This window comes from Drosophila melanogaster, chromosome 3R (assembly GCF_000001215.4).
Source record: "Drosophila melanogaster chromosome 3R".
NCBI lineage: Eukaryota > Metazoa > Arthropoda > Insecta > Diptera > Drosophilidae > Drosophila > Drosophila melanogaster.
Window position 1 is genome coordinate 21877863 of NT_033777.3, and position 7727 is coordinate 21885589.

The following is a 7727-nucleotide window of genomic DNA, read 5'->3' on the forward strand; positions in this document are numbered from 1 at the left end:
TCTAATTACATTAACTGAATATGCATATATTTAGATAAGAAGGCTTTTCTTCACATTTCACATTTTGGAGTTCAGGAAATCAAATCAAAAGCTTGAGCCCTTGTCCTCAGGATATAGAAAGTATATGGGAACTTTTACCGTCTCGCTGACATGAACGATCTCGGTGTGACTAATTAGACGGATGGCAGCCAGTCCATAGAAGAGCATTGGTAAGCCTGTGTAGAATTTAAGGATATAAATGCGGTCTTTTGGGAGTTTGATTAAACTCGAATGAGGACTTTCCCATATGCATTTCGGGATTCATTACAGGGCATACACCTTTTTCGAGTTACCACGGACCTATGTAGCATAATCCGTTTACTGGACTTACCCAAATTAATCACCTTAAGGAAGCGAAAGAACTTGTCCTCCAGCCAAAGATCCTGCACCTCCCTCTTGCTACAGTGGTACTTCATATAGGGATAACAGGCGGTGCGAAGAATGTGATAGTTGGTTCCGTTTTCCAGGGTCCAATTAAAGTGAGACATTCCCCTCTGATCGTTGGCCACATCGTGAAACTAGACTTGGAGCATATTTCTCATTAGATCTGGTGAAAATATTGGGGCGGAAAAAGGGGAGTCTTACCTTCACGAAATATGATGTCCAAGGTGGCTCATGGCATTGTTTCAAATATGCGGTCAATACTTCCGAGGCTCGAGGCTTCAGTAAAAGGCGGGTAAGCTGCATTTTGTATCCAAATATTGAAACTATTGCATCACAAAATAATAACAATTGGCTTTCATGGGTTTTGTTATTACTTTTGCTCTCTTATCGAATCAACAGCTGTTCTGCAATCGATAATCGACATACTGTTATTACATCGATAGCAGTAGCGATAAGTCGATAATTGCGCGTAATTTGAAATTATTTTTCGAACACATATTTTCTAACATTCAATCTTATTTAAGCCTCGTGTCTGTTAGAAGTACCAGCAAGAGACCCGAGCTATCCGAGCACTTTACGCTGGATGAGATGGTGGCCAACGAGAAGCTGCTTCAGTATGACGAGGGCTCAAAGGAACGCACGGAACTGGAAACCGCCCTGCTGGGCGTTCTCAATAGGGTAGAGCACGTTCCCATCGTTATTAACGGCCAGGAGTTCCAGGCCAAGGAGGACTTCCAACAGGTTCTGCCCTACGACATCCAACAGCCCATTGCCCATTACGGTCATGCCCACCGCGTGCTCATCCAAATGGCCATCGATAAGAGTGTGGAGGCGCAGGTGAAGTGGGACAAGGTCAGGCTTAGTGATCGAATTGATATTTGGGAGCGGGCAGCGATGCTAATTGCCGGAAGATACCGCTACAACATCATTGCGGCCACGATGTTGGGCCAGGGAAAAACGCTGCGCCAGGCGGAGATGGATGTAGCCGAGCTGGTGGACTTTATGCGCATTAATCCCGTCTTCCTGCGTGAGCTGGCCAACTACGAACCCATTAGAGACATCCAAAACAATTGCAGGAACTCCATGCGGTTGAGAGGACTTTCGGGTGGGTCTCCATATAATTTATATGGCTTTCTATCTTTCTATAACTTTTTATTTGCAGGATTTGTGGCTGCCATCAGTCCGTTTAACTTTACGGGTATCGCCGCCAATCTGGCCTATACGCCTGCCTTAATGGGCAACTCGGTGATCTGGAAGCCCTCTGACTCGGCCATCCTGTCCAACTATTTCGTTTTCAAGGCCCTGCGGGAGGCTGGAGTGCCCGATGGTGTGGTGAACTTTGTGCCCGCCGAGGAGACAACGTTTGCATCCGTAGTGACGCAACATCCGAAATTGGCGGGGATTAACTTCACTGGTACCTCAACGGTGCTCAAGGTGCTCTGGCAACTGGTGGCCCAGAATATAAATTTCTATCAGAACTATCCCCGTTTGGTGGGCGAGGGAGGCGGCAAGAATTTCCACTTCGTACACTCCTCGGCGGAACCGGAAACGGCGGTGGCCTGCACGATAAGAGCTGCCTTTGAGTACGCCGGCCAGAAGTGCTCCTCCTGTTCGATGTTGTACGTTCCGGAATCCCTGTGGCAGAATCACATACGAGAACCTCTTCTTGAGATCACTGCATCTCTGGTCGTGCGACAAGATGCCACGTATTGCGATAGTTTTTGCTCGGCGGTGATCAACCGACGGGCCTACGATCGCATCTACATGTGGCTAAGGTACATCGACCAGAGTCCCAGTTGCCAGATCCTCGTTGGAGGAAGCTGCGACAAGCGACGTGGCTATTACGTAGATCCAACGGTGGTACTGGTCAAGGATCTGGACAATATCATATGTCGGGAAGAGCTACTGGCACCCATTCTCGGTGTCTATGTCTATCCAGACCATAAGCTCAAGGAGACTATGGAAAAGGTGGCCCAGATTAATCATGGATTGACAGGTTCGGTGTTTGCCCAGGATCAGAACTTCATCGAGGAAGCATACGATGCCTTCAGAGTCAATGTGGGCAACTTAAATGTGAATGACAAGTCCACCGGATTGATGGTGGGTCAGCAGCCTTTTGGTGCGGGACACATGACCGGCACCAGTGATAAGTTGGGCACTCCCCACTCCCTGCTGCGATGGACATCGCCCCAGGTGATTAAAGAGTCCTACAAGACACACAGGAATATCTTTTATCCATATATGCAAATAAATGATCAGGAGCAGGGCATAGCACAAAGTGATATGGTCTCCCAGGATGAATCCTCCTTTGGGCACTTCAACAGTGATGGCAACAAGGTGGTGTAGGACAAGCTGAAACCTTTGTTTTATGATCAAAATTTCTGTGGCAATAAATATGAAAATTGTGTAATAAGACCTTGATTACTGAGCACAGATGGCGGAAAGTCATCTATACACTTTTTGAAATAACGTCACATATTTTGTACAATTATACCAAGTAAAAAATAGTGTTTATGATATATTACAGATTTGCAACAGAAACATGAGATGTCCAGACATCTGTTTCATATTTTTTGCATACTGGCTATAACCCGTCCGATTCCAATCAGTTGCACTGAGGCAAAGGATCAGGAACTCAGTATGTCGCATAAGGAAGCCTCGTCTTGGTTGAGAACGCAGGACGACTTGGTCCCGAAACATTACAATAGACTATATGATGCCTATCGGCAGCGAATAAAAGTTGAGGGATCCGAAGATGCCAAGGTCGAGGTCGAGGCAAAGATGGAATCAAAAGATCGAGTACCACCACAAAGGGATCTCACTTCGTTACCCAAAAAGACAAAAAAGAAAGAAAAGCTAATGGCTAAGGAGAAAGATTCTACAGAATTTCTCAATATCAAATTCGATGCCACCGATGATCGGCCTTTGGAATCGGGTAACTGTCTAGCTCGTCTTCCATATCGAAATAGAGAAAATCAAAGTGCTAAGGCAATGGTCGAAGCTAAAGGACAAGTAGAAGATAAAAGCCCACTGGTGGGAAGTATGATTTTGCTAAAACTGGATGTCCCCGAAAATATGCTACGAGTAAAAAAACCCGAAACGATCAAGGATCCTGGAGAACGTCGAATTTCCGATCTCAATCGCATATACAACGAAATTTTGAAAGTCTGGCAAAAACCAACACCAAGTTTGACCTCCAAGTCTGCGCCGCCGAAACCCTTAAGCTCGTCGGGGTCTGTGAAAATAAGTGCATTAACAGATTTAATGGATGTGATTGAGAGGCTTCAGAAAAGCGATTTAGTCAAGGAATTGGCCGATAAAATAAACGAAGAAATGGAACCAAATTTGCAGAATCAAATCAAGCAGGATGCTCTACTAGTAACAGATAGCAGAGCCTCATTGAGAGCTATAAAGAAAAATAATATATCCGGGATCTTTGAAAATATGGAGCCCGGAAGTGCTACCAATGCATTCAAAAGATTGTTAGATGACATCAACTCCAGGAGATCAAGCATTAAGGCTGGTGGACTTTACGATGAGTATAAGAAGGGCTTCGTTCAGTTATTCAGTGATCATAAATTTCCCAGAGAATCCCATATCATTAGTGAAACGGATTATCCTTCGGATAGCGAGTCGGGTCGCCGGATGAACAGTGAGGACATCCTTCCAAGTCAGTGTGATAAACAAAAAGCGACTACTGTTGAGTGTGACGAACCAGAAACTAAGGCCACAACCAAGATGTGTGTTCCCATTGAAAAACCAATTACGAGCAATAAGTGTGATAAACCAAAAGCGACAACGCCAAAATGTAAGGAACCACAGAGTAAGACCCCAACTAAAAGCTGCTTTTCGAATGAAAATCCGAGCCAAGGCAATAACTATTTGAAGGCTCTGAACACATTTATCAAAATGAACAAGGAAAGTAATCAGAACGGCGGTCTTAAGCCCTATTATCTACCAAACTCCAAAAATCGTCAGCTGGTTTGGAATGACATTCCATTGATAAAGCCTGGTCTCAATGAATCACCTAAGAAAGAATCAGAGAGTAAGCCGCACTATAAGCCATCTAGCAAGACCATTGAAGAGAATGTAGTCCCCGAAAAGAAGCCCGATAAAGTAACTAGCTCTAAACTTAATACGAAAATCGAAACTAAAGTGATGGAGAGTGTTCCAAAAATACAATCGGTTTTCTCAGGACTCGATCCCAAACAGATAATAGGTGGCTTGAAGGCCATCAAGCAATCTTCATTCTTTAACTTGGTGGATGAGTATCAGAAGCAAATCGAAAACCTCAATCAGGCGTTGAAAACAAAGCAAAGTTGGTGGAAGGAGGTTTTGGAGAGGGGCAAAAATCCAGCCAGGATACCCATGAAAAGGAACATATTCATGAATAATCCTGTTTCTGGCCACGTTTTGCAAGCACCGTTTCCCGAAGTGCTAGTCAATCAGCCATCACAGCTGGGCGGTAGTAATGTCATTGACACCATGGCCACTCAAATGAATCTATCACCTTTGGAGGTGGCTCAAAGGATTGTGGGAACCGGTCAAAATGCAGCCGATGGTGGATTGAGATATGCACCCAATCGCATACCATCAGGTAAGTCAGTGAGTATATCGCTGTAAATCTATTTGAAATTATGAATATCGTGTAAAAGCAAGTCAGATCGGAAGTAGTTTCCGAAAGGGATCAGAGATCATGTGCCAAGTCCCAAGTCCACCATCACAGACGCCGCATCAACAGCCAGAGGACCAGCTGGGGATTTCGCCGGTTCTAGACAAGATCCTGGAACGATTGGAGAGCATTCAGGCAAGCAAGTCAAGCAATCAATCGTCGGAAGAGGAGGAGGAGAGAAAGCTGCCCTGCTGCTTCGTGGATCCAGCTGATGGTAAGAATAGGTGGTAGAGCTAAGATTCATGTATGTATATAAAGTTTAAAACTTCAGGTGCGCCCTGCGATCTAAACGGATCCTGGGAATCTCAAGTCCTTGGCATTCGCATAAATATCAAGACCCCGCCAACAAATTCAGATGGCGAAGAAGCGGAAAAGCCGACCTGTAGCCAACACAAAGGTCGTACCTATCGCAGGACGAGACGACAGTGCGTCAAGATGAACAGGACGCAGTTGAAGGATGCGGCCGACTTGAAAACTCCCAATTACCATGGCATTAAGCTAAATATTAGTGTGCAGGAGACAGTGCCGCCGAGGGCCCACGATCTCCTGGATAATCTCACCGATTGGTATTTCTCGGGACAAGCTATGATGATCCTGGGCGGGCCACTTTCTCTATCCTTCCGCAAGGCGAATTCCAATCTGATCGGTCACTTTGTTGGCTATTGTCGCACCTGCGGCTGTGTGGACACCATTTTCGGTTCGTGGAGCTTCTGCCAGCCGTCGCGGGATTGCCAGGACATCTGCATGTCGATTGTGGACAGACGGGATATGCTACGACGATACAGTATGGATGAGCGGCGAAAGAATCGATTCAAGGAGCAGCTCTATATGGGCAGCAAGTTCGCCAAAATGGAAAAGGAGCGCCAGCTGGCCGAGCAGGAAAAGTGCCACAAGCTTGCTCCTCAAGCTTCGCGCGAAACGAATGGGAATCCAAACCCATAAGACAAAGCTGAATTTAAATTAATTATTATTTAAACTTAATTTATTTTGATAATTTGTTACTAATTAGTTCGTTTGAAAGGATTTGATTATTAAAATGCATTTTGCAAAAAAAAGGTGGCTAAAGGAATGTCCTTAAATTATATCAACTGATCACCAAGTCGTGAGCTTACATTCCATTCGCCTGGCTCATTTGGTGGTGAATGAATGACATGGTGTATCCAATCGAACGCCTAACGCAGTGCACGTCCATCTGGCCATCCAAGATGCACTGCCTCAACTGATTGACGGCGTAGTTCTCGATCCGTTTCTTGGTACTCTCGTTGTCAATTCGTTCCAGTCGCTTATCCACCTTGTGCATTAGAATGAATGCCTCTGGGAAGTGACCCACATCACAGGGCCAGTTGACAGAGTGCGGATGCGGGTGGCTTAGACTTGGACCTTGGGACGAGTTGTCCTCCTCAGACCAACGAATATTCCTGGCCTGCACCAAAGCCAGAGCCGAAAGAAGTAGAATCACCAGAGTTGAGTTCATTTCAACGATCGCTGTTAAACTGTGCCAGTCAATTCTATAACTAACCCTTTTATAGCCCCAAAAGCAACAACAACTAATAACTGATAATGCAAAAGGGCTTTGTCCTCACAATGTTGCTACTCAGCCACGAGTTTTTCAATTATTGACAGAGGTCAATGTCAAAAATCATTGATTAGCAAATGGCTGTATTAATGTATTAATTAAAAGAGTGTTTGCCGATCAGCAAACTAAATGAATCATTATTTGAGGCAAATAATTTCTATAATACAAGTGTAACAAACTATTGTTGCTAAATTACATTAAATATATATTTAATATATTAGTTAATAGGTTGCCAAATTTTTGAAAATATAAAAATGTGATAAATCACTTCCTGTTATTGTTGATCTTTTCGTTAATCCAATTTACGATCTCCTACCCAGATAGTATAAGTTAAATTATCAGATTTCGAATATAGAACACAACATATACCTGAACACCAGACCCTGTCCGCATGGAACATTCCTCAAAAGTCCAATCTCGACCAGTTAGGCGATATAGGCCCATCAAATCGATAACCGTGGACATGGACAGGGATCCCGAGGCGTCCTTCTTGTTGGACACGATCAGCAGCGGAGCATTATCCAGTTCCTGGTGCATCAAAACATCGCATAAAACACATCGCGCCTCGCTTAGCCGCAGTGCATCCGTGCTATCCAGTACAAAAATCTACGGTTCAGGGATTGTAGTCGAGTCTATATAAGTTCTATATAAGTTCTCCTCTCACCAAAACATTCACTTTCTTATAATACTTTGGCCAGATCTGGCGATTCTTCAGTTCTCCGTTAATATCCCACAACTGGACTCTGAAATTATTTATGGTGAAGCTCCATTCACTAACTTGATTGTTAGATTCCTTGGACTGCAAATAGTTTATGCTAACATTATCAAATGGAGATAGGACCATCACATATATGGCCTTACTTCTCCATTGAAAATTTCCGCCAGGCGGTCTGTCAACGTGGATTTTCCCGCATTGTCTAATCCTAAAATGAGCAGACATGATTTCTGAGAGCCTGCGGGCAGGATCTTTTTTATGAACGAAACAGGTCCGTAAAAACACATGGGGATCGAAATTTGATTTCAGTTTAGATGTCAGGTAAAAATGAATGATTTAAC

At 44.2% G+C, this 7727-nt stretch overlaps 5 protein-coding genes and 1 non-coding gene across 15 annotated transcripts; 2 read left to right on the plus strand and 4 right to left on the minus strand.

Annotated features, from left to right (window-relative positions):
* Window positions 1-7: 7 nt before the first annotated feature.
* On the minus strand, window positions 8-824 carry CG34148 (uncharacterized protein). 2 transcript variants are annotated; one of them, NM_176531.2, is made up of 3 exons: window positions 625-824; window positions 371-557; window positions 8-215 (listed from the first exon to the last, which is right to left on the minus strand). In NM_176531.2, the coding sequence occupies exons 1-3, from the start codon at window positions 724-726 to the stop codon at window positions 85-87; spliced, it is 420 nt and encodes a 139-aa protein (NP_788708.2). In that variant the 5' UTR covers window positions 727-824; the 3' UTR covers window positions 8-84. The 2 variants fall into 2 exon arrangements, with proteins under 2 accessions (NP_788708.2, NP_001303539.1); NM_001316610.1 differs by having other exon boundaries at window positions 371-562.
* On the plus strand, window positions 74-2834 carry P5CDh2 (delta-1-Pyrroline-5-carboxylate dehydrogenase 2). Of its 6 annotated transcripts, none has more exons than NM_176530.1 (5): window positions 74-209; window positions 310-518; window positions 585-715; window positions 948-1528; window positions 1586-2834. In NM_176530.1, the coding sequence occupies exons 3-5, from the start codon at window positions 636-638 to the stop codon at window positions 2767-2769; spliced, it is 1845 nt and encodes a 614-aa protein (NP_788707.1). In that variant the 5' UTR covers window positions 74-209; window positions 310-518; window positions 585-635; the 3' UTR covers window positions 2770-2834. The 6 variants fall into 6 exon arrangements, with proteins under 6 accessions (NP_788707.1, NP_788709.1, NP_788706.1 ...); NM_176532.1 differs by having other exon boundaries at window positions 963-1528; NM_176529.1 differs by having other exon boundaries at window positions 310-446; window positions 507-715.
* On the minus strand, window positions 810-6239 carry asRNA:CR45046 (antisense RNA:CR45046). Of its 2 annotated transcripts, NR_125229.1 has the most exons (2): window positions 6208-6239; window positions 810-5866 (listed from the first exon to the last, which is right to left on the minus strand). The 2 variants fall into 2 exon arrangements; NR_125230.1 differs by lacking the exon at window positions 6208-6239 and having other exon boundaries at window positions 810-6050.
* Window positions 2948-6128, plus strand: CG31465 (uncharacterized protein). 3 transcript variants are annotated; one of them, NM_001275886.1, is made up of 3 exons: window positions 2948-5020; window positions 5079-5309; window positions 5354-6128. In NM_001275886.1, the coding sequence occupies exons 1-3, from the start codon at window positions 2971-2973 to the stop codon at window positions 5356-5358; spliced, it is 2286 nt and encodes a 761-aa protein (NP_001262815.2). In that variant the 5' UTR covers window positions 2948-2970; the 3' UTR covers window positions 5359-6128. The 3 variants fall into 3 exon arrangements, with proteins under 3 accessions (NP_001262815.2, NP_732682.2, NP_001262816.2); NM_169985.2 differs by having other exon boundaries at window positions 5367-6128; NM_001275887.1 differs by having other exon boundaries at window positions 5083-5309.
* On the minus strand, window positions 6062-6592 carry fit (female-specific independent of transformer). The gene has a single exon (NM_142736.3). It carries the CDS (start codon window positions 6567-6569, stop codon window positions 6204-6206), a length of 366 nt encoding a protein of 121 aa, NP_650993.1. The 5' UTR covers window positions 6570-6592; the 3' UTR covers window positions 6062-6203.
* Window positions 6593-6865: 273 nt separating this feature from the next.
* Window positions 6866-7688, minus strand: CG17819 (uncharacterized protein). Its single transcript, NM_142737.2, has 4 exons — window positions 7533-7688; window positions 7336-7470; window positions 7041-7277; window positions 6866-6983 (listed from the first exon to the last, which is right to left on the minus strand). Exons 1-4 carry the CDS (start codon window positions 7671-7673, stop codon window positions 6936-6938), a joined length of 561 nt encoding a protein of 186 aa, NP_650994.1. The 5' UTR covers window positions 7674-7688; the 3' UTR covers window positions 6866-6935.
* Between the last annotated feature and the right edge of the window lie 39 nt (window positions 7689-7727).

Excerpts from the sequence above, each read along its gene's own strand:
- CG31465 (NM_169985.2), top strand. The coding sequence starts at position 2,971 with ATGTCCAGACATCTGTTTCATATTTTTTGCATACTGGCTATAACCCGT. Across the intron at positions 5,021-5,078 it reads ACCCAATCGCATACCATCAG|CAAGTCAGATCGGAAGTAGT; the intron begins GTAAGTCAGTGA and ends ATCGTGTAAAAG. Across the intron at positions 5,310-5,366 it reads CTTCGTGGATCCAGCTGATG|GTGCGCCCTGCGATCTAAAC; the intron begins GTAAGAATAGGT and ends TTAAAACTTCAG.
- CG34148 (NM_176531.2), bottom strand. The coding sequence starts at position 726 with ATGCAGCTTACCCGCCTTTTACTGAAGCCTCGAGCCTCGGAAGTATTG. Across the intron at positions 558-624 it reads GGACATCATATTTCGTGAAG|TTTCACGATGTGGCCAACGA; the intron begins GTAAGACTCCCC and ends CTCCAAGTCTAG. Across the intron at positions 216-370 it reads CCTTAAGGTGATTAATTTGG|GCTTACCAATGCTCTTCTAT; the intron begins GTAAGTCCAGTA and ends AATTCTACACAG.
- CG17819 (NM_142737.2), bottom strand. The coding sequence starts at position 7,673 with ATGTGTTTTTACGGACCTGTTTCGTTCATAAAAAAGATCCTGCCCGCA. Across the intron at positions 7,278-7,335 it reads ATAAGAAAGTGAATGTTTTG|ATTTTTGTACTGGATAGCAC; the intron begins GTGAGAGGAGAA and ends CCTGAACCGTAG. Across the intron at positions 6,984-7,040 it reads GGACAGGGTCTGGTGTTCAG|GAGATCGTAAATTGGATTAA; the intron begins GTATATGTTGTG and ends CTATCTGGGTAG.
- P5CDh2 (NM_176528.2), top strand. The coding sequence starts at position 636 with ATGATGTCCAAGGTGGCTCATGGCATTGTTTCAAATATGCGGTCAATA. Across the intron at positions 716-947 it reads GAGGCTTCAGTAAAAGGCGG|CCTCGTGTCTGTTAGAAGTA; the intron begins GTAAGCTGCATT and ends ATCTTATTTAAG. Across the intron at positions 1,529-1,585 it reads GCGGTTGAGAGGACTTTCGG|GATTTGTGGCTGCCATCAGT; the intron begins GTGGGTCTCCAT and ends TTTTATTTGCAG.
- fit (NM_142736.3), bottom strand. The coding sequence starts at position 6,569 with ATGAACTCAACTCTGGTGATTCTACTTCTTTCGGCTCTGGCTTTGGTG.